The 22,543-nt window shown below is 35.9% G+C and overlaps 1 protein-coding gene across 1 annotated transcript in view; it reads right to left on the bottom strand.

The window, feature by feature from the left end:
• Nucleotides 1–22,543, bottom strand: part of MSH4 (mutS homolog 4) — a 94,798-nt gene that overhangs the window by 21,443 nt on the left and 50,812 nt on the right. Inside the window, 6 exon segments of the mRNA XM_024734623.1 lie at nt 10,455–10,655; nt 11,888–12,012; nt 13,254–13,357; nt 14,331–14,467; nt 18,323–18,492; nt 19,611–19,675. Coding sequence (XP_024590391.1) covers nt 10,455–10,655; nt 11,888–12,012; nt 13,254–13,357; nt 14,331–14,467; nt 18,323–18,492; nt 19,611–19,675 — 802 coding nt within the window.

The raw sequence follows: 22,543 nt of genomic DNA, 5'->3' as shown, positions 1-22,543 counted from the left end.
TCCTATAAATATCAAATAAGGACATCTTGTTTAATGTGTCATTTAAAGCTTGTGTTTCCTTATTTATTTTCATTTTGGATGATCTGTCCATTGTTGAAAGTGGGGTGTTAAAGTCCCCTACTATGAATGTGTTACTGTCGATTTCCCCTTTTATGGCTGTTAGTATTTGCCTTCTGTTTTGAGGTGCTCCTATGTTGGGTGCATAAATATTTACCATTGTTATATCTTCTTCTTGGATTGATCCCTTGATTATTATGTAGTGTCCTTCTTTGTCTCTTCAAATAGTCTTTATTTTACAGTCTATTTTGTCTGATATGAGAATTGCTACTGCAGCTTTCTTTTGGTTTCCATTTGCATGGAATATCTTTTTCCATCCCCTCACTTTCAGTCTGTATGTGTCTCTAGGTCTGAAGTGGGTCTCTTGTAGACAGCATATATATGGGTCTTGTTTTTGTATCCATTCAGCCAGTCTGTGTCTTTTGGTGGGAGCATTTAGTCCATTTACATTTAAGGTAATTATCGATATGTATGTTCCTATTCCCATTTTCTTAATTGTTTTGGGTTTGTTACTGTAGGTCTTTTCCTTCTCTTGTGTTTCTTGACTAAAGAAGATCCTTTAGCAGTTGTTGTAATCTGGTTTGGTGGTGCTGAACTCTCTCAGCTTTTGCTTGTCTGTAAAGGTTTGTTTTAATTTCTCCCTCAAATCTGAATCAGATCCTTGCTGGGTAGAGTAATCTTGGTTGTAGGTTTTTCTCCTTCATCACTTTAAATATGTCCTTTTTTTAATAAGGTAAATTTTCATCCACAAGACTTTCTGTCTGAGAAATTATCAGGCCAACTAATCTAAAATACTCATGTTTTGAAAACAAATCAATCTGATTAATGTACCTAACTCTACAAAATGGGATACAAAAGGCATTCTAAAACCATAGGAAGATAAAAATATACAAATAGTTGAATGGGAAAAGTATCAAGTATACAGAACTCTGTACAGACAAAATGGTGAAATAATGGGGGTGAAGAAACAAAGCCAGGTTAGTCCAGGATTTAAAACAAAGGCAGGGCTTCCCTGGTGGTGCAGTGGTTGAGGGTCCGCCTGCCAATGCAGAGGACACGGGTTCGTGCCCCGGTCTGGGAAGATCCCACATGCTGTGGAGCGGCTGGGCCCGTGAGCTATGGCCACTGAGCCTGCACGTCCGGAGCCTGTGCTCCGCAACGGGAGAGGCCACAACAGTGAGAGGCCCACGTACCGCAAAAAACCAAAAAACAAAAACAAACAAAATAAAATAAAATAAAACAAAGGCAAAGGTGAAGAACAGGATCTACCTCTGAATAATAAGGACTCACAGGAAGAGAAAGCAAAAGTCAGGATAATACTAATAAAAATAAAAGTAATGATAATAACAGTGGCAATTATAATTATCACACCTCAGAAAGCAGATATCTTAAATACAACTTTCTCATAGGATTGCCAAAAGGATTAAATGGGAAAATAAATGTGAAAGTATCAAGTATAGAATATTGTGTATATGGTATATGTTAATATTTTCCCTTCTCTGTTATCTCCACCAAAAAGGCTCTCAACTTATCATCATATCAAAGAAACCTACTGGCTGGTATTTTGCTTCTAATCTGGCTCTCCTCTAACCATACATTAGCCAGAGTGAGCTATCTAAAACTCAAATCCAATTATGCCATTCTCCTGCTTAAATTTCAATAGCTCTGTATAGATTTCTGGATAAAGTTCCAACTCTTCCATTAAGTACCTAAGGCCCTTCACAATCTGACTCCTGCCCATCTCTCCAGCTTTAAGCCTGCCACTTCTCACAGCCACTCTTTGTTCTACAAAGCAAAAGAACCACTAAGCCTCTGGATTCCTTGTGGTTCCTTGGGAACATCATACTGTTTTTTGCTTCTGTGCTTTGGAACATTCTCTTACCTCTATCTGGAAAGTCTCCTTCTTTCTCATACCCTTCCCTTAAGTCCACAGGATTTTATATATATTATCTCGCTTAATCTTTACAACACTTCTTAGATGTAGGTACTATTATAATTTTTATTTACAGATAGAAAAACTAAGGAGGTTAAATAATTTGCCTAAGATCATACAGCCAGTAACTAGACAAGCTAGGTCTAGCTCCAAAGCCTGTATTCTTAACTTCGGTGCCTTTCAAGTCCTACTGTTTCCTTTATGATCAGATCATATATATACTTTTAGGTATTTCAGAGGCTGAAGATGGACAGTGACAAGAGAAGTAGAGTAATAGTAATTTTCTTCAAATATTTGAGAGGCTATTTTCAGGAGATACTAGATGATTCTGAAATGCATAGACAATAAGAATTAGGACTAATGAGTATAAGTTATAGGAAGTCAAATTTCAATTCAGTATAATGAATGTTCTAACAATTACAGCTATCCAACAATTAGATAGCCTGTTTTTTTAAAGGATAGAACTCCTTATAACAATTCAAACAGAAGTAAGATTATCACATAACATATGAATCAGTATTCTTATAAGGGGAGGGAAGTTATCTAAGATGGCCTTTTAAACTATAAACTCAATAAAATATTTACTCTTTATTCATTCATTCGTTCATCTCTAATTTTCTTTCCTGGTAATAAGGGTAAATTTGCACTGTATGATCAATATTGCTATTGCTGTATTTCTCTTACAATCCATTACACTAGACCAAGGTTTTTCAACCACATCTTGGGCTGGATAAATCTTTCTTGTGTATGTGTGTGGACTGGGGTGGGTGAAATGGAGAAGGTGGTTGTTCTGTGCATTGCAGGATATTTAGCAGCATCTCTGGATTTTATACTCCCCTCAGTTGTTACAATTAAAAATGTCTCCAGACATTGCCAAATTCCAGGGGATGAGGGGAACCAAAATCATCCCTGCTTGAGAACCACTGCATTAGGACCAATCATCTCATCTCTGATTCATATAGTCCTCAAGGAACCCAGTTTTCAGAGATAAGCGGTGAGTATGCCTCTATGATAAGAAATATGTAACAATGTTAGGCCAGTGATAGCCATTTACATGTGTGTATATACACACATGTGTGTAATATATCAGTTGCTGTAGCCAAGTTATTGGTACCCCTTAAATTAAGTAAGGGAAATGTTTCTGTGCCCAATGTTATAATTTTGGGAAAATCTTACTTGGGTTATTAGAATCAGCAGTTTATCCTACTTATTTCACTTTTCCTCCCAACAAACTTTTTGAATCTCAGATAATTATATGATTCAGTTTAGCAGTAGTTGATGCAACATTAATAGCTATTGTAAGGAAATTTCTACTTTAGTTATATCCCACAAAATTTTCAGTACAATGTAATCCAAACTGGATGGAGCTTAATAAATACCAAATAGTAAAACTTATGGTGTGTGTGTGTGTGTGTGTGTGTATATATATATATATATATATATATATTAGACACTATTATACTTTTAGGTAAGAAAATCTACTCCAAACTGTTCTTGGGTTAATTACGCACCTAGATCTAAAATACTGGACACAGGCGGAGTCAAGATGGTGGACTAGGAGGATGTAGAATTCGTGTCTCCGCACAACTAGGGCACCTACCAGGCACCACTGGGGGACCACGGACACCTAAGGGGATGGGAGGAACCCCCAGCGACCGGGTAGGATGTGGGGCATGTGGGGAGTGAAGGGGGAGGAGAAGTGGAGGTGGGATGGGACTGGTGCTCCTGAGGGGCAGCTGGGGGAGGGGAAGGGATCCCACACCTGAAGGGGGAAATTGGGGGACCATTGGGAGGGCAGAGAATCAAAAGGGAGTGTGGTCAGGTTTCCCCTGCCCACTTGGGCCCCCGGGACACTGCTGAGATCCAAGGCCTGATCCTCTGCCTACCAAGGCCCCCTCCAGCCTGGCAGGTCCTGAGGGAGTGGGAGGGAGGGAGGGGAGCAAAAGTAAAGGCCAGACCTCTGAGACTGGCACCCCTGAGGGGTGGCTGGGGGAGGAGAGGAATTCCTACACCCATTTTGGAAGGGAACACGGCCAGTGCTTTCCCTGTCCACTTAGGCACCGGGGAGCCTGTTGGGTTCCCAGGACTAATCCTCTGCCTTCGGAGGCTCCCTCCTGACATGCAGAGCCCAAGCCCCGCCCCTACACCCCCACCCAGGGCCCTACCTCTACACTCAGAGACACCCTCCAATGCGCTGGGCATAAACCCCACCCACACACCCTCCCTCAGGGCCTTATCTCCAAACTCCAGAACCCCAGAGGCCCTCCTTTCCACGTGCTGCCTCTCCCCTTCAGCACAGGTCCTAAGTAGAGGCTCCACCCCACACTTGAATGTCACCATACCTAGGCCCCACCACCAAGGCCTTTTCTGGCTGCATGGGTCCTCAGCCTAGTCACCGCCCCATGCTCAAACATCACCCCCCCACTGGCCTAGGTGCTGTCCTGCCCTAAACTCCACCCCTTGCTAAGTTCCACGCCCCCACACCAAACTCCACCCTCAAAGCCAAGACATTTTTTTCCCCCTCTTTTAGATTTGGGTTCTGTTTTACCTTGTTGATTCATTGTTGTTGATTCATTTATATTTTTATTTTTCCTAATAAATATTTTATTTTTCTAATTTTCTTTTATTCTTTATACTTTGTTATTGTTCTCTCCTTTTGGCCTCTTCCCCCCGGAGGCCCTCCTTTTTTTTTTTTTTTTCTGTTGTGGTTTTATTTTACCTTGTTGCAGTTGTTTCAATTATATTTTTATTTTTCCTAATATATTTTTTATCTTTCTAACTTTATTTTATTATTCTTTGATATTGTACTGCTCCTTTCTTTTCTTTCTTTTTTTTCCGTGCCATGCAGCTTGCGGAATCTTGGTTCCTAGGCTGGAGGTCAGGCCCGAGCTCCTGTGGTGGGAGCTCCAAATCCAGATCACTGGACTAACAGAGAACCTCAGACCCCAGGGAATAATCAATTGGAGTGAGGCCTCCTGGAGGTCCTCATATCAGCACCAAGACCCAGCTCTATCCAACTGCCTGCGAATTCTGGTGCTGGACGCCTCAGGCCAAAAAACCAGTAAGACAGGAATGCAGCACAACCCATCAAAAAAAAAAAAAAAAAGAAAAAGAAATGACAAAAAAGTATGTTACAGACAAAGGAGCAAAGTAAAAACCGACAAGACCAAATAAATGAAGCCAAAATACGCAAACTACCTGAAAAAGAATTCAGAGTAATGATAGTAAAGATGATCCAAACTCTTAGAAACAGAATGGAGAAAATACAAGAACATTTAAAAAGGATCTAGAAGAACTAAAGAGCAAACAAGCAGTGATGAACAACACAATAACTGAAATTAAAAATACTCTAGAAGGAATCAATAGCAGAATACCTGAGGCAGAAGTACATATAAGTGAGCTAGAAGATAAAATGGTGGAAATTGCCAGGGAGCAGAATAAAGAAAAAGAATGAGAAGAATTCAGGACAGGCTCAGAGGCCTCTGGGACATTAAACATGGGAACATTCGAATTACAGGGGTCCCAGAAGAAGACAAAAAGAAAGGGTCTGAGAAAATTTCTGAAGAGATTAGAGTCGAAAATTTCCATAACATGGTAAAGGAAATAATCAATCAAGTCCAGGAAGTGCAGAGAGTCCCATACAGGATAAACCCAAAGAGAAACACACCAAGACACATATTAATCAAACTATCAAAAATTAAATATAAAGAAAAAAATATTAAAAGCAGCAAGGGAAAAGCAACAAATAATATAGGGATTCCCCATCAGGTTAACAGCTGATCTTTCAGAAGAAACTCTGCAAGCCAGAAGGGAGTGGCAGGATGTATTTAAAGTGATGAAAGGGAAAAACCTACAACCAAGATTTCTCTACCCAGCAAGGATCTCATTCAGATTCGATGGAGAAATTAAAACCTTTACAGACAAGGGATTTCCCTGGTAGTGTACTGGTTAAGAATCCACCTGCCAAGGCAGGGGACATGGGTTTGAGCCCTGGTCTGGGAAGACCCACATGTTGTGGAGCAACTAAGCCAGTGCGCCACAACTACTGAGCCTGCGCTCTAGAGCCCATGAGCCACAACTACTGAACCCATGTGCCACAACTACTGAAGCCCACACACCTAGAGCCCGTGCTCACAACAATAGAAGCCACCACAATGAGAAGCCGCACACCACAATGAAGAGTAGCCCCCACACGCCATAATTAGAGAAACCCCTGCGTGCAGCAATGAAGATCCAACACAGCCAAAAATAAATAAATTTTAAAAATAATCTTTAAAATAAAACCTTTATAGATAGCAAAAGATAATAGAATTCAGCACCACCAAACCAGCTTTACAACAAATGCTAAAGGAACTTCTCTTGGCAGGAAACACAAGAGAAGGAAAAGACCTATAAAAACAAAGCCAAAACAATTAAGAAAATGGTAATAGGACCATACATATCTATAATATCCTTAAACGTAAATGGGTTAAGTGCTCCAACCAAAAGATACAGATTGGCTTAATAGATACAAAAACAAGACCTGTACATATGCTCTCGACAAGAGACCCACTTCAGATCTAGGGACACATACAGACTGAAAATGAGGGGATGGGAAAAAAGATACTGCATGCAGATGGAAAACAAAAGAAAGCTGGAGTAGCAATTCTCATATCAGAAAAATAGACTGTAAAATAAAGACTATTTGAAGAGACAAAGAAGGACACTACATAATGATCAAGGGATCAATCCAAGAAGAAGATATAACAATGGTAAATATTTATGCACCCAACATAGGAGCACCTCAAAACAGAAGGCAAATACTAACAGCCATAAAAGGGAAAATCGACAGTAACACATTCATAGTAGGGGACTTTAACACCCCACTTTCACCAATGGACAGATCATCCAAAATGAAAATAAATAAGGAAACACAAGCTTTAAATGACACATTAAACAAGATGGCCTTAATTGATATTTATAGGACATTTCATCCAAAAACAACAGAATACACATTTTTCTCAAGTGCTCATGGAACATTCTCCAGGATAGATCATATCTTGGGTCACAAATTAAGCCTTGGTAAATTTAAGAAAATTGAAATGTTATCAAGTATCTTTCCCAATCACAACGCTATGAGACTAGATATCAATTACGGGAAAAAAACTTTAAAAAAATGAAACACATGGAGGCTAAGCAATACGCAACTAAACAACCAAGAGATCACTGAAGAAATCAATGAGGAAATCAAAAAGTATCTAGAAACAAATGACAATGAAAACACGACAACCCAAAACTTATAGGATGCAGCAAAAGCAGTTCTAAGAGGGAAGTTTATAGCAATACAATCCTACCTCAAGAAACAAGAAAAATCTCAAATAAACAACCTAACTTTACACCTAACGCAATTACAGAAAGAAGAACAAAAAAACCCCAAAGTTAGCAGAAGGAAAGAAATCATAAAGATCAGATCAGAAATAAATGAAAAAGAAATGAAGGAAACAGTAGTAAAGATCAATAAAACTAAAAGCTTTAGTTCTGGGAGAAGATAAACAAAATTGATAAACCATTAGCCAGACTCAACAGGAAAAAAAGGGAGAAGACTCAAATCAACAGAATTAGAAATGAAAAAGGAGAAGTAACAACTGAAACTGCAGAAATACAAACGATCATGAGAGACTACTACGAGCAACTATATGTCAATAAATGGGACAACCTGGAAGAAATGGACAAATTCTTAGAAATGCACAAACTTTCAAGACTGAACCAGGAAGAATTAGACAACATGAACAGGCCAATCACAAGCACTGAAATAGAAACTGTGATTAAAAATCTTCCAACAAACAAAAGTCCAGGACCAGATGGCTTCACAGGCGAATTCTATCAAACATTTAGAGAAAAGCTAACACCTATCTTTCTCAAACTCTTCCAAAATATAGCAGAGGGAGGAACACTCCCAAACTCATTCTACGAGGCCACCATCACCCTGATACCAAAACCAGAAAAAGATGTCACAAAGAGAGAAAACTACAGGCCAATATCACTGAGGAACACAGATGCAAAAATCCTCAACAAAATACTAGCAAACAGAATCCAACAGCACATTAAAAGGGTCATACACCATGATCAAGTGGGGTTTATCCCTGGAATGCAAGGATTCTTCAATATATGCAAATCAATCAATGTGATACACCATATTAACAAATTGAAGAAGAAAAACCATATGATAATCTCAATAGATGCAGGAAAAGCTTCTGACAACATTCAGCACCCATTTACGATAAAAACTCTCCAGAAAGTGGGCATAGAGGGAACCTACCTCAACATGATAAAAGCCATATATGACAAACCTACAACCAACATCATTCTCAATGGTGAAAAACTGAAAGCATTTCCTCTAAGATCAGGAAAAAGACAAGGTTGCCCACTCTCACCACTATTACTCAACATACTTTTGGAAGTTTTAGCCACTGCTGTCAGAGAAAAAAACAAAATGAAATGAATCTAAGGATAAGAAGAAGTAAAACTGTCACTGTTTACAGGTGACATGATACTATACATAGAAAATCCTAAAGATGCCACCAGAAAACTACTAGAGCTAATCAGTGAATTTGGTAAAGTAGCAGGATACAAAATTAATGCACAGAAATCTCTTGCATTCCTATACACTAACAACAAAAAAACAGAAAGAGAAATCAAGGAAACACTTGCATTTACCATAACAACAAAAACATAAAATACCTAGGAATAAACATACCTAAGGAGGCAAAAGACCTGTATGCAGAAAACTACAAGACACTGATGAAAGAAATCAAAGATGATACAAACAGATGGAAAGATATACCATGTTCTTGGATTGGAAGAATCAATATTGTGAAAGTGACTATATTACCCAAAGCAGCTACAGATTCAAAGTAATCCCCATCAAATTACCAGTGGCATTTTTCACAGAACTAGAACAAAAAATCTGACAATTTGTATGGAAACACAAAAGACCTCAAATAGCCAAAGCAATCTTGAGAAAGAAAAATCAAACTGGAGGAATCAGGCTCCCTGACTTCAGACATACTACAAAGCTATAGTAATCAAGACAGTATGGTACTGGCACAAAAACAGAAATATAGATCAATGGAACAGGACAGAAAGCCCAGAGATAAACCCATGCACATATAGTCACCTTATCTTTGACAAAGGAGGAAAGAATATACAATGTAGAAAACACAGCCTCTTCAATAAGTGGACCTGGGAAAACTGGACAGCTACAAGTAAAAGAATGAAATTAGAACACTCCCTAACACCATACACAAAAATAAACTTCAAATGGATTAAGTAAAATATTTGCAAACAAAGCAACTGACAAATGATTAACCTCCAGAATATACAAGCAGCTCATGCAGCTCAATATCAAAAAAACAAAGAACCCAATCCACAATGGCAGAAGACCTAAACAGACATTTCTCCAAAGAAGATATACAGAGTGCCAACAAACACATGAAAGGATGCTCAACATCAGTAATCATTAGAGAAATGCAAATCAAAACTACAGTGAGGTATTACCTCACTCTGGTCATAATGGCCATCATCAAAAAATGTACAAATAATAAATGCTGGAGAGGGTGTGGAGAAAAGGGAACCCTCCTACACCGTTTGTGGGCATGTAAATTGATACAGCCACTATGGAGAACAGTATGGAGGTTCCTTAAAAAACTAAAAAGAGAACTACCAAATGACCCAGCAATCCCACTACTGGGCACATACCCTGAGAAAACCATAATTCAAAAAGAGTCATGTACCACAATGTTCATTGCAGCACTATTTACAATAGCCAGGATATGGAAGCAACCTAAGTGTCCATTCACAGATGAATGGATAAAGAAGATGTGGCACATATATACAATGGAATATTATTGAGCCATAAAAAGAAATGAAATTGTGTTATTTGTAGTGAGGTGGATGAACCTAGAGTCTGTCATGCAGAGTGAAGTAATTCAGAAAGAGAAAAACGAATACTGTATGCTAACACATATATATGGAATCTAAAAAAAAAAAAAAAATGGTTCTGATGAACCTAGGGGCAGGACAGGAAAAAAGATGCAGACGTAGAGAATGGACTTGAGGACACGGGAAGGGGGAAGGGTAAGCTGGGACAAAGTGAGAGAGCAGCACTGACATATACACACTAACAAATGTAAAACAGATAGCTAGTGGGAAGCAGCTGCATAGCACAGGAAGATCAGGTCGGTGCTTTGTGACCACCCAGAAGGGTGGATAGGGAGGGTGCAAGGGAGATGCAAGAGGGAGTGGATATGGAGATATATGTAAGCATATAGCTGATTCACTTTGTTATACAGCAGAAACTAACAGAACATTGTAAAGCAATTATACTCCAATAAAGATGTTAAAAAAAATAAAAATAAAACACTGGGCACAAAATGTTTTAAATAGGGAGCAGAATTGGTAATTATAAAGTAAATCTACAACTTACCAATCTGGGCCATAATCTGACAAAGAGCAATCTGTTTCAAATATGTGGATTTCCCACTCATATTTGGTCCAGTTATGATAAAAAAATTACTGCCTTCTGTAATATAGGTATTGTTGGCAACAGGTTTTTCCACAGATATTTTTTCAAGTATGGGGTGCCATCCATGTTTGATTGCTAAAGTATCAGTAAACTCTGGCCGAACTAAAGAGAAAAATGTTTTTGAAAGATTAATATATTTATACTTAAAGATTTTGTGGTATGTACATACTGTTTATACTTCAGTGATTTTACTTGGGTCAATTTGGAACAATATCATTAAGGTATTATTTTATCTCCAATCCTTCTAAATTATAATTTACATAGTCTAATCACATCACAACTTTTATTCATTTCCAGAAAAATCTAAGACTTAGCTCCCTGTCATTGTGCTGGGCTCCAAAAGAGTTCATAAGTTTTTCAGATTTGCATAAATTAAAATGAATCAACCAACCACTGATAACACTTTTAAAATAATTTACAAGTACTCTAAAATTCCACATTTACTTAATCCTTGTCTTAAGCATTATTTCAAATTTGATATACTTAGCTTTCTGAATGAGGTCTAAAAATAGAGTAAAACCAAATAAAAACATAATTTTATGTCCAAAGTTATAGAAGTTTTGTGTAAAAAGAAATCTCAGAGGGTAGAGAAAACAGACACAAAAGATTTGTTAATTTATAGCAAGAAACAACGATCAGGTCTGTATAGATAATTTCTGAGGTGAAGAGGGTGGGAGGACAAGTAAAAGTTAAAATGCTACATGCTTCTAGATGAAACACATGGATAAACTTGAAAGCATTCATTATAAAAGTGAGGCTGATTAGAAAAAATTTGGTTTACTATTTTTAAATCATTTTTAACATAAAAAATTCACTATTTATAAGTTTTGAGTTTTAGAATGGTCCCTCTCAAAATGGAGCAACATCAAATATCTTAATAGTTAAGAAAACTACTATTAAAATAGCTGATCTCTAATGTAAGGTTTTAACCCCAAAAGAGACATAAAAGATTGAAGTTTTGGCCTATATAATACCAATTGAAAATTTTAACATTTCCATAAGAAATACAGAAATATCAAAAAGGAAAAAAATCTTTGTGAAATACCTTTTCCCATCATACAGTCTTTCTTATTTGGGGAAACTTTAAAGTTTCTTGCTGTTTTTTTTCTTTGTGATTTCTCAATTTCTCAGTAAATAATTTTCTGACTTTTAAAAGAAAATTTAAGGATAATTTCACTTTCTCTATTTTGAGTCTTAGTCTAGGACCATAAGCAAGACATTGTATTTCAGGTAAAAAAAAAAAATGTAAACCATTCATAATTGTTACATAAAATTGCTTGAACAGAATACAAATTTCAGTATGCAATGTATTTATCCCAAAGAAAATAACTTACCATAGTCAGAAAGAGTGCAGGCATGAGCAAATGACAGTAGCATATCCAGCATTGACACAGTGTCAGACAGTTTATGTAAGCAATGAATATGTTCATAAATCTCACTAAGCAGTTTGCACACTATCCTGAAAGTACATGTTTGGTAAGACAAGTAGTGCCTTTTACAGAGACACATACAATGCAATTGTAAAACAATATTAAATTCATTGTCTGAGGTAAAATAACATTCACATTTGAGTTGTACACTACAGGTAAAGTCTATTGTTCTATTGCCTCATTTTAGAGATGAGGAAATTGAAGCTTATACTCAAGGTCACAGTTACTTAGTAGCAAAGAATCCATCTTCTAGTGTGTTAACACCAAGTTTTTAAAATAACTCCTTTTATTAAATATTAATTAAATAAATTCTTATTAATAGAAATATTTTATATAGGTCAAAGCAAGCCCTCACTATACTTCAACAGGTCCCATCTGCTAATAATTTTGTTTTTGCAATGTTAAATTCAACACAAAAGCTATTATGTATTTTCTCTCACCCATTCTCTCTCTCCCTCTCTCTCTCTCTTCACACACACACACACACACACACATATCCTAACAACATAATTATTTAAGCTTTTATGTTGCAGTTATCATATTGTGACATAATATCAAAGTTTTTCCCTTACATGGAGAAACATGTTCCCCAGCTTACTATATCTTATAATCTTTTTGGTCTATGCTCTGAAATTGTTTTGAAAGCCCAACATTTATCTTTATCATCTCAGCTTACCAATGTCCTAGTTCTTATTTCTAGACACATTGCTACTGTTTCATGAACAGCAAAAGATTGGCATTATTGTGATATTGTTATGTAAGTACTAAGGCATGAGAATTTGAGGGCTTACATACTAAAGAAAAAGAATAAACCTAATGAAACTTATCTGGGCCCAAGATAAGCACAGATGTGCCAAGTTCTACATCATGGTGGAATATATACTACAAAAGTATCAGTGGTACTACAGGTATTTCAAGCTCATGTCATTATGACATTTCTTAAAACTTTATGGAAAGAATAAATGAAGTACTGCTGAAATGTAGAAATTTGGTTGGTTGGGTATCAAACTTTTTCTATAACACAGTATAATGTGTTTGTTTGGTTTGGTTTTGTAATTAAGATTTGCCCTGAATGTTCTGTGAGGCTCAGTGATCCCAATCACAATGACAGACTTTAAAGTTTTAAATGGTTTTCCAGAAAATGGTCTTTCCTTGCTAACATTTGTAACTATAATTTTCCACAACCAGACAAAAACTCAATTAATGAAACTTATAGTACCTCAAATTAAACAAATTTAATTCAGTATTCAAAAATTTCAAGTGCTCTTACATGTAAGTCATGTGATAGATTTCTCTCAAAGACTCTTGGCATCTTTCATTCATTTTAATTAAATCTGCTGATGTAAAGCTGTAAGAATTTTTCACTTTAGAAATCTGCTAGGAGATTAAAAAATAAATGTCAAGATACATATATACTCTTATGAAATAAAACATACAGATTTAAAACAATAGAAGTATAGGTACTTCGGTTAATCACTTTAATTTTTCAGGTAATAATCTCACAAAAAATCCCAAATAATGTTTGTGAAAGAGAAAAGGAAGATCACTTCTAAAGTTAAAGCAGAATTTTTTAACCTGGTCCATCTGACATGACTATTTTTACAGGCCTTAAAGTAGCAATGTAGAAATGTTAAAACACTACATCTTATTACCAAGTAATAATATGCATGGTAGATAGTAATCCGCACTCCCTCTCTGATCCCTCCCGTCTTAGCCCTTGGCCCATATCCAAACCTCACTCAATCTCTCAGCCCATTCTTTACTTCATCCATCCCTCATTACTTGGTAATACAATAGGTATTTTAAAGACCCAAAAGTTGAATGGTTTGTTTTTGTCAAAAGGTACTCCCTGGGGGCAGAGAAAACAAAGTGGGTTAGACGTTCCCAAACTGGTATATTGTGGAGGAGTTAACATGTATATAGAAAAAAATATCACCCTGGCCCAAAGGTTTGGCAATACGAGATTTTAAAAAATCAAGCAAATTTCTCTACTTTAGGACTTTCATTAAACCTTTAATAGGCAGATGTGCATTGAGAAGAGATAGTACAGTACTTTCCAAACTTCTTTGATCAAAACTTCCTTTTGGACTTTCTTCATTTTCCTTTTTTTAGCCATACCAAGCTCCCAGAGCTGTGGGAAACACTGTGTTTGGTATTTCTCTAAAAAAATCTTCTCAATCGCTTTTCGATTAGTAAAGCTATTAGGTGGGTGAGTAGTAGTAAGAGAAGCAATACACAAAACATTCAGAAATTTGTCATGTAATACTCAAGAAGTGCCTGAAAATATGTAAATGCAATTCTGTAAAATCAGAAACAATAATTTCCTAGCCAAAACTCTAGAATGAACCTTAATAAACTCTGAAGGAAGCTGATCATTGGGTAGGGCTGTACAATCTGTAGTCATCTGAATGAAAAATCCTCGAGCAGAGCTAAAACTTGTCCTTAAAGGAAGACTATATTTTTCTGCAAGCTGCGATATCATTCCTAGTGACCAGAAACAAGAAAAACAAAGAAATTTAATGAGAAAAAATACTCTTCATGTTTAAAAAAATCATATAACTTGTTCTTATTTTATATATAAGTAGGAAGGTCTTGTTACCTTTTTCTTTTTTTTTTGAAGTATAGTTGTTTTACAACATTGCATTTGTTTCATGTGTGCAACATAGTGATCCAGTGGGATTTTTTTGCACATTATATTCCATTATAGGTTATTACAAGATATTGAATATAATTCCATGTTATATAGTAAATCCTTATCACTTATCTATTTTATGTATACTAGTTTGTATCTGTTAATTCCATACTCTAAATTTGTCCCTCCCTCCCTCTCTCCTGTGGTAACCATGAGTTTGTGTTCTATGTGATTCTGTTCCTGTTTTGTATATAGATTCATTTGTATTATTTTTTATTTTTTTCAACTTTGAAGGCAGGAAAGATTTTTTTAATGACATTTTATACAAGAGACCCACTGTCTACTCCTGGATATCTCTGTGTCTCCTAAGAGAAGACACTTGTGAGTCCAATTAAAACTCAACTTAAGCCACTAACTTGTGGTCACAACTGTGTCATTCATCTGTGTTTGCCCCACCGTGGTGTCGAGCCCACTGCTCTGTTCAGGGCTGGTTGGTGTTCTACCAATGTCTGCCAATTTAATAAATGACTGAATAAATGAAAAAGTGAATGAGAAAAACTTAGAGCCTTAGCCAGGGTCTCCTTCTGATCATTTAGATGGTGCTTACTTCCAAATTAAATGAGAAGGACCTGGTGCTAGAATAAAAATAAATAGCTTACTAAAAAGTAAAAAAGTTTAAAAAAGTAAAAAGTAAAAAACTAGTTTTTTTTTTTAAAAAAGGCCAATAAAAACAAAACCAGAAAATCAAAGAAATTATAGAAGGTTCCACTTTCAGCTAGGATATTAAAAAGTCACAAAAAACCATCAGTGCCACTGTAACCATGAGAAAACAATAAATTTAGAAATCTTCTGTCATAAAAGATATTGCAAGAGATCCAGACACAAGTCTAAATGAATGGAATTCCAAAGAGAGACAAGCCCTAGATGACTGGGCATGAGTAAGTGGGAGGCAGCTGCTGTTGGTAAAGAAACTCTAATGGGATGAGGAGGAATGAGCCACATTTCAACCAGCCAGGCCTGGCTGCTTGGCAGATTGGAAAACAGAGAGACAGCCAGCTCTCACTGTAGCCCATTCTCCCTCCCAATATTTTTTTAAGTTAATTTTTATTGTAGTACAGTTGCTTTACAATGTTGTGTAAGTTTCTACTGTACAGCAAAATGAATTCGCTATACATACACATATATCCCCTTTCTTGGATTTCCTTCCCATTTAGGTCACCACAGTGCATTAAGTAGAGTTCCCTGTGCTACACAGTATGTTCTCATTAATTATCTATTTTACATATAGTATCAATAGTGTATAGTGTCAATCCCAATCTACTAATCATCCCACCACCCCCACTCTCCCTCTTGGTATCCCTACGTTCGTTCTCTACATCAGTGTCTCTATTTCTGCTTTGCAAATAAAATCATCTATACCATTTTTCTAGATTCTATGTACATGCATTAATATACAATATTTGTTTCTCTCTTTCTGACTTACTCCACTCTAGGTCCATCCACATCTCTACAAATGACCCAATTTTGTTCCTTTTTATGGCTGAGTAATATTCCATTGTATATATGGACCACACCTTCTTTACCCATTCCTCTGTTGATGGACATTTCGGCTGCTTCCATGTCCTTGCTATTGTAAATAGTGCTGAAGTGAACATTGGGGTGCGTCTTTTTGAATTATTGTTTTCTCTGGGTATATGCCCTGTAGTGGGATTGCTGGGTCATACAGTAGCTCTATTTTTCATTTTTTAAGGAACAGACATACTGTTTTCCATAGTGGCTGTATCAATTTACATTCCCACCAACAGTGCAAGAGGGTTCCCTTTTCTCCACACCCTCTCCAGCATTTATTTTTTATAGATTTTTTGGTGATGGCCATTCTGACCTGTGTGAGGTGATCTCATTGTAGCTTTTTTTTTTTTTTTTGCAGTACACGGGCCTCTCACTGTTGTGGCCTCTCCCGTTGCAGAGCACAGGCTCCGGACACGCAGGCTTAGCGGCCGTGGCTCATGGGCCCAGCCGCTCCACGCACGTGGGATCTTCCCGGACCAGGGCATGAACCTGTGTCCCCTGCATCGGCAGGCGGACTCTCAACCACTGCGCCACCAGGGAAGGCCCTCATTGTAGTTTTGATTCACATTTCTCTAATAATTAGTGACGATGAGCATCTTTTCATGTGTCTCTTGGCCATCTGTATGTTCTCCTGGAGAAATGTCTGTTTAGGTCTTCTGCCCATTTTTTGTTTGGGTTGTTTGTTTCTTTGATATTGAGCAGCATGAGCTGCTTGCATATTTTGGAGATTAAATCTTTGTCAATTGCTTCATTTGCAAATATTTTCTCACATTCTGAGGGTTGTCTTTTCATCTTGTTTTTTGTTTCCTTTGCTATGCAAAGGCTTTTAAGTTTCATTAGGTCCCATTTGGTTTTGTTTTTATTTTCATTACTCTAAGAGGTGAGTCAAAAAAGATCTTGCTGTGATTTATGTCAAAGAATGTTCTGCCTATGTTTTCCTGTAAGAGTTTTATAGTGTCTGGCCTTACATTTAGGTCTTTAATCCATTTTGAGTTCAATGATTAACTCTTATCAATTCTTCCTTCAACCTCTGCATCTCTCTCTTCTCATATACACCCAAAATAATGCTTTGTTAACTTGTAATAGCTTAAAATAGTTCCTCTTTCCATTGCTCCACTCAAATTCACTCAACATATCTTCTTGATCAATTTCACTCCATAGAGCAAAAACATCTCAGTGCCTCTTCATTCTCCTTGGGAAACATCTCCAATCTGGCCTTCGAAAATTAAATTCTGATCCCCAGTCTACATTTCTGACCTTATCTCTTAGTAGCTCTGTAAGGAAATGCCCTATACCATCCTAACAAATTTCCTTAAGGTTTCCTCAGGCCATTGTGCTTAAGTGTATACCACTGCCAGAGGGCAGAATTCCTTTTTAGGCTATTCTACTAAAAATATTCCCATCCTCTATGCCTCCACACCCAGTCACACTCTGACCCCTTTGACCTACTATTTTTTTCTTCATATATCTTAAATCCATGTGAAATTATGTACTATATATGATTGATATACTTTATATATCAATATGAATATATATATCCATATATATCAATGGATATATATATATATATATACACACACACACATACATATGTGTGTATGTTTATTATCTGTCTCTACTACTATTATAGCTCCATGAGGACAGGGACTTTGTTCTGTTCACTATGTATTCCCAGTACCTAGGACAGTGTCTGTATTAACTAGGAGATTAGTAAATTCACAAAATGAATTACTGTACTAGCTGAAATGCTACCTCTTCTAGACAAAAATGATATCTCTTCCTCCAATGAAACCCTTTAGCACTGATAGCCAGTATTTTTCATGCAAGTTATACTCAACATTGTATGAAGGTAAACTACTCTCCTAGCCTTCATGTAACCCTATATTTAAATTTGAATGAACTCTAAATTTAAGTTTGTAGAAAAGAAGGGACACATTATAACACTGTGAGATCTTTTTTTTTAAAGGCTCCTTAAATGATAATATCTGTTAACATTATCTGTTATTTGTTTTGGTAACAAAAAATAAATTTAAAATATGCATCGTTAATATAATCAGCAAAAAAAGCATAACATGTCCTAAAAAAATTTGTTTTATTTCTAAAAAAACAGAATAAATATGTTCAAGTAATTACATTACCTGCTATGTCATCTACAATCTCTGTATATGTTCTTCTGGCTATGTCAAGAAATTCATTTATGTTAGACCTCACTGCATAGCACTTCTGAGTCCTCATGTTCAGGCATCCTTTCATGTATCTTGCATCATCATTAATTACTGTTTTAATCTTGTCAAGTATGATTACAAACCTAAAAAAGAACATTATAGGCAATAAGTCAAACAGTTATGTTAATTGATAATTTGAATAACAGTTAACGATAGCAAATAACATTTTCTTAAAATTATTGCTGAAAATTATTTTGCAAATAAATAAACAATATATATAAAATTACATAAATTAGGACTGTGACTACATCAATTGTAAACTATTTCATCAGTCATAACTACTCTCCTAAAATAACATGAGACCACCAAGAACAATCCTACAACTGATGATAAATAGATCTCCTAAATTACACATACTAACTGTGTCTGTGAATATAAAATATATCCTTGAAGCACTTTATAAAAATTCTGGCTTCATGCTCATTGACTCAATAAACATTTACTTATACCATGTAGCAATCACTGTGTTAGGTGCAGGGATTCAAAGAAGGATTAACATATGGTCCTTGCCCTCAGCTGGTGCAAGGGAGATTAAGCATATTATGAGACAGTATAACAGGAACATTTCAATCATCAGTGTCTAAGTGCAGTGATCATGCAGACCAGGAGTCTGGTAACACCTATTTTCCTAACCTTTTATTTTACAGTATTCTGTTCTGTATTTATCTGTAATAATTCGGTTTTATTAACCTCATTTTGTGACCTCACATAAGGTGTGAATCTTGAATCAATAAAATAACAGCTTTTAAGTATCACAAGCCATTTTGTTCAAGAACCAAGGTGCCACTGCTAAAAGCAATACTAAAATTAAACTGTAATTAGATCTTATTCAGTATTCATATAGACTATTTTTCGGTTACATTAAGTCCTTCATGATTTAACACAAAAGAATAATATATTTTTATATTTGTAAGTCTTTCCATGGAGAATAATTAAAAAGAAATATTAAAATTTTGTATGATTTCAATTTTTAATGCTATTATAATTGTCCATTAACACAAACCCTCAATGTGCTGTTACCCTATTTATTGGTATTTATAAAATATAATATATAAATAAATTTTTAATGAACAGCTTAAAATTTCTGTTAACCAAAGCTCAATTAATTGTTCTATAGAATATAATTAGAGTTCTTAAAATCAGTTATGATCAGGAAGAAAGAAATAATATGCTATTTTATTAACAGTTGAATGACAAAGACCTCTTATCTTCCAAGGAACCATAGTAAGCTCTTAATAAAGGTGTGTTACAGTTCTTCAGAGTAATCTATTAAAGAATAAAGAAAAAGATAGTTAAGGATAATAAATTATGACATTATTCAAACAAAGCATTTTAGACTTGTTTGGTACTTTACATTTTACCAAGTATTTTCTTGCTTCATCTTCTCATTTATATACTCATAACAGAAATTTTAGGTATGCAGGTGAAGACAGATTGTATCTGGCCCATTTTTCAGATAAAGAGCACATGGCTAAACAGTGGCATCCACTGCTTTACTATTATGACTTTTATTTTTCTTGCTGCCCAACTAACATTAACATTAAACTACTTATTAATGTAGCTTAACTAGTTTAATTAACTACTTATTAATGCAGTTAAACAGTTATCATTGTACATTCAGAGTACTTTACATATAACTCCAAAATTTGGGTTAAATGTATTAATACATTAAACTAAAAAAGTGTTTTGTATATTTGTAAACAGAGCAACTTCTCCATTCTTATATGGCAAAAGTACGGATTTTATTTTGCTTAATTGAAACTATGAGTGATCACTATTTGAATAAACAGAAAAGAGAGAAAACATAGGTAACCTGACTTTTACCTCCTATTTTAGTTTTGTTATGAGGCAATGGCAATAACTTTTTTGCTTATTAATAGAAAAATAATACTTACATACAAATAAAAACTAGAAATGCATAAGAGCATAAAGAAAAACATTTAAATCACTCATTATTCTACCACCCTTCCAAAGATAAATACTCTAAGTATTATGACATATTTCCTGTCCCTTTTTCAAATCAAAAAATTTATATGATTACATGCTCCTTTTCTCCCCCATCTATTTAAAAATAGATGAAAAAAATCACCATTCTGTAACCATTGGAGTTACTTCAGGTTAGAGTCATTAATAAATAACAAAATCAATGGGTGAAAGTTTGACAAGAAACAGTATATTTACACAGTCTCATGGTATCTCTCCACAAATTACTTATAAATTTATAGTGAAGTAACTAATCGAAGTTATTATCACCAAGAAGGGAAAGAAAAATGACATCATGTGCCTCCTGATGTAATACACTGAGAAAGATACAACATTGCTCATAGAGTATTATTGCCAAATACGTGTAAGCAGAATTTAATCATGAGGAAACAATCACGCAAACTGAGGAATATCTTATTAAACAACTGACCCGGCACCTGTGGCCGCTGGTTTTCCTGCACATTTGGCACCGCCAGGGCTCTTGTGATCCAAGCAGTCATACCACCTCTGCACCTAGTCCTCACAGGGGCAGACCAAGAGCTCCAAGGCAGCCTCAGGAGCAGACTCCTGTGGGTGGACCACATGCAGAGGTGGGGATAAAACCAAAGCTGAACCCCAGGGATGGGGTGACTAAGGAAGAAGATCTAAAATCTTTCCACCAGTTGTACAAGCTGCAGATCAAACCCCCACGATCAGCTAGGAAGACCCTGTTTTTATGGAATATCTGAGTAGATAATGAGTGTTCCCACAAATGAAAACGGTCTAGCTCTGGCAGCTGTGGACTTTGGGGGCAAGCACACGCAGGAACTGGGCCAGATCAGAGACAGAGTGGTCCCCACAGGGCACACAGCAGGTCCAGAGACCAGCCCAGAGGCAGAGGAGGGCCTCTTGGGAAGGCAGAGGTGAGCTGTGGCTCACAGCATGTAAGGACACTAACAGCGGAGACTCCAGGAAAACATAATTATTACTATTAATTTTATTACATTTTGATTCATTCTGTTGTTGCCTCTAGCTTTTTTTTCTTTCTTTCATTTTGTTTGTTGTTGTTTTAGTTTTTTGTTTTTTAAATTCAGTCTTCTGGGATCTCCATGGTTTATAAAATATTTTTATTTTTTTATACATTTCTATTTTTACTTTGCTTTTATGTTGTTCTGTGTTCTTTTCCCTTATTTTCTTCCTTCCTCTTTTTCTTCAATATTTTTTTCTGTTTTTCTTTTTTTTATATTTCCATTTCTACTTTGTTTTTCTGTTGCCTGTGTTTTTTCCCTTTTTATTATTTTTAAATCATTTTTATCAGTTTATTCTGTTTCCTTGCTTTATTCTTCATTGGCACACTGTTTTGTTTTTGTTTTTAGGTTATGTATTTATGTTAGTTTTAATCCTAATTGTTTGATTTCATTTTTGAGTTCTTGTATTTCTCTGGTTGTTCTCTTGATTTTTGTTTTATTTGGCTCTGTTTTGTTTCTTGCACGTGTGTGTATGTGTTTCCTTGTTTCTGTTTTTGTTTGTTTGATTTTGTTTTTACAATTTCTCCAGGGTTCTGTTTGCCTTTTTTCTTTAATATATTTTCTATTTGTTAAAATATATTTTTATTTCTACATTGCTTTTCTGTTGTTCTGTCTTTTTTCCCTTTTCTCTTTTTTTTTTTAATATCATTTTTGTCAGTTTGTTTTGTTTCTTTGCTTCATTCTTCAGTTAGAATTCTGCTTCAGTTTTATTTTTTGGTTTTGGGTTTTTGTCAGCTTTCCTCTTAATTGTTTGATTGCATTCTTTGGTTCTTCTGTTTGTCTGGTTGTTCTCTTGCTATTTGATTTATTTGGTTCTGTTTTTGTTTCTTTTCTGTGTGTGTGGCATGTTTCCTTGTTTCTGTTTCCATTTGTTTGATTTTACTTTTTACCATTTGTCTGGGGTTTTGTTAGTCTTTTTTTTTTTTTTTCATCCCCTTTATTGCCAGGACGAGAGACTTGCAGTGTCCTGGTTCCTCAACCAGAAGATGGGCCTGAGGCTCTGGAGTAGCAGCACTGAGTCCAGGATGCTGGACCACCAGAGAATTCCCGGTCCCAGGGAAGATTAACTGCCAAGAGCTCTCACTGAGGCCTCTATCTGAATCCAAGACCCAGGTCCACCCAAGTGCCAGCAGCTCCCAGCACT

This window comes from Neophocaena asiaeorientalis, unplaced genomic scaffold (genome assembly GCF_003031525.2).
Source record: "Neophocaena asiaeorientalis asiaeorientalis breed wild unplaced genomic scaffold, Neophocaena_asiaeorientalis_V1.1 scaffold15, whole genome shotgun sequence".
Classification (NCBI taxonomy): Eukaryota; Metazoa; Chordata; class Mammalia; order Artiodactyla; family Phocoenidae; genus Neophocaena; species Neophocaena asiaeorientalis.
This window is presented reverse-complemented; position numbering and strand designations above follow the sequence as displayed.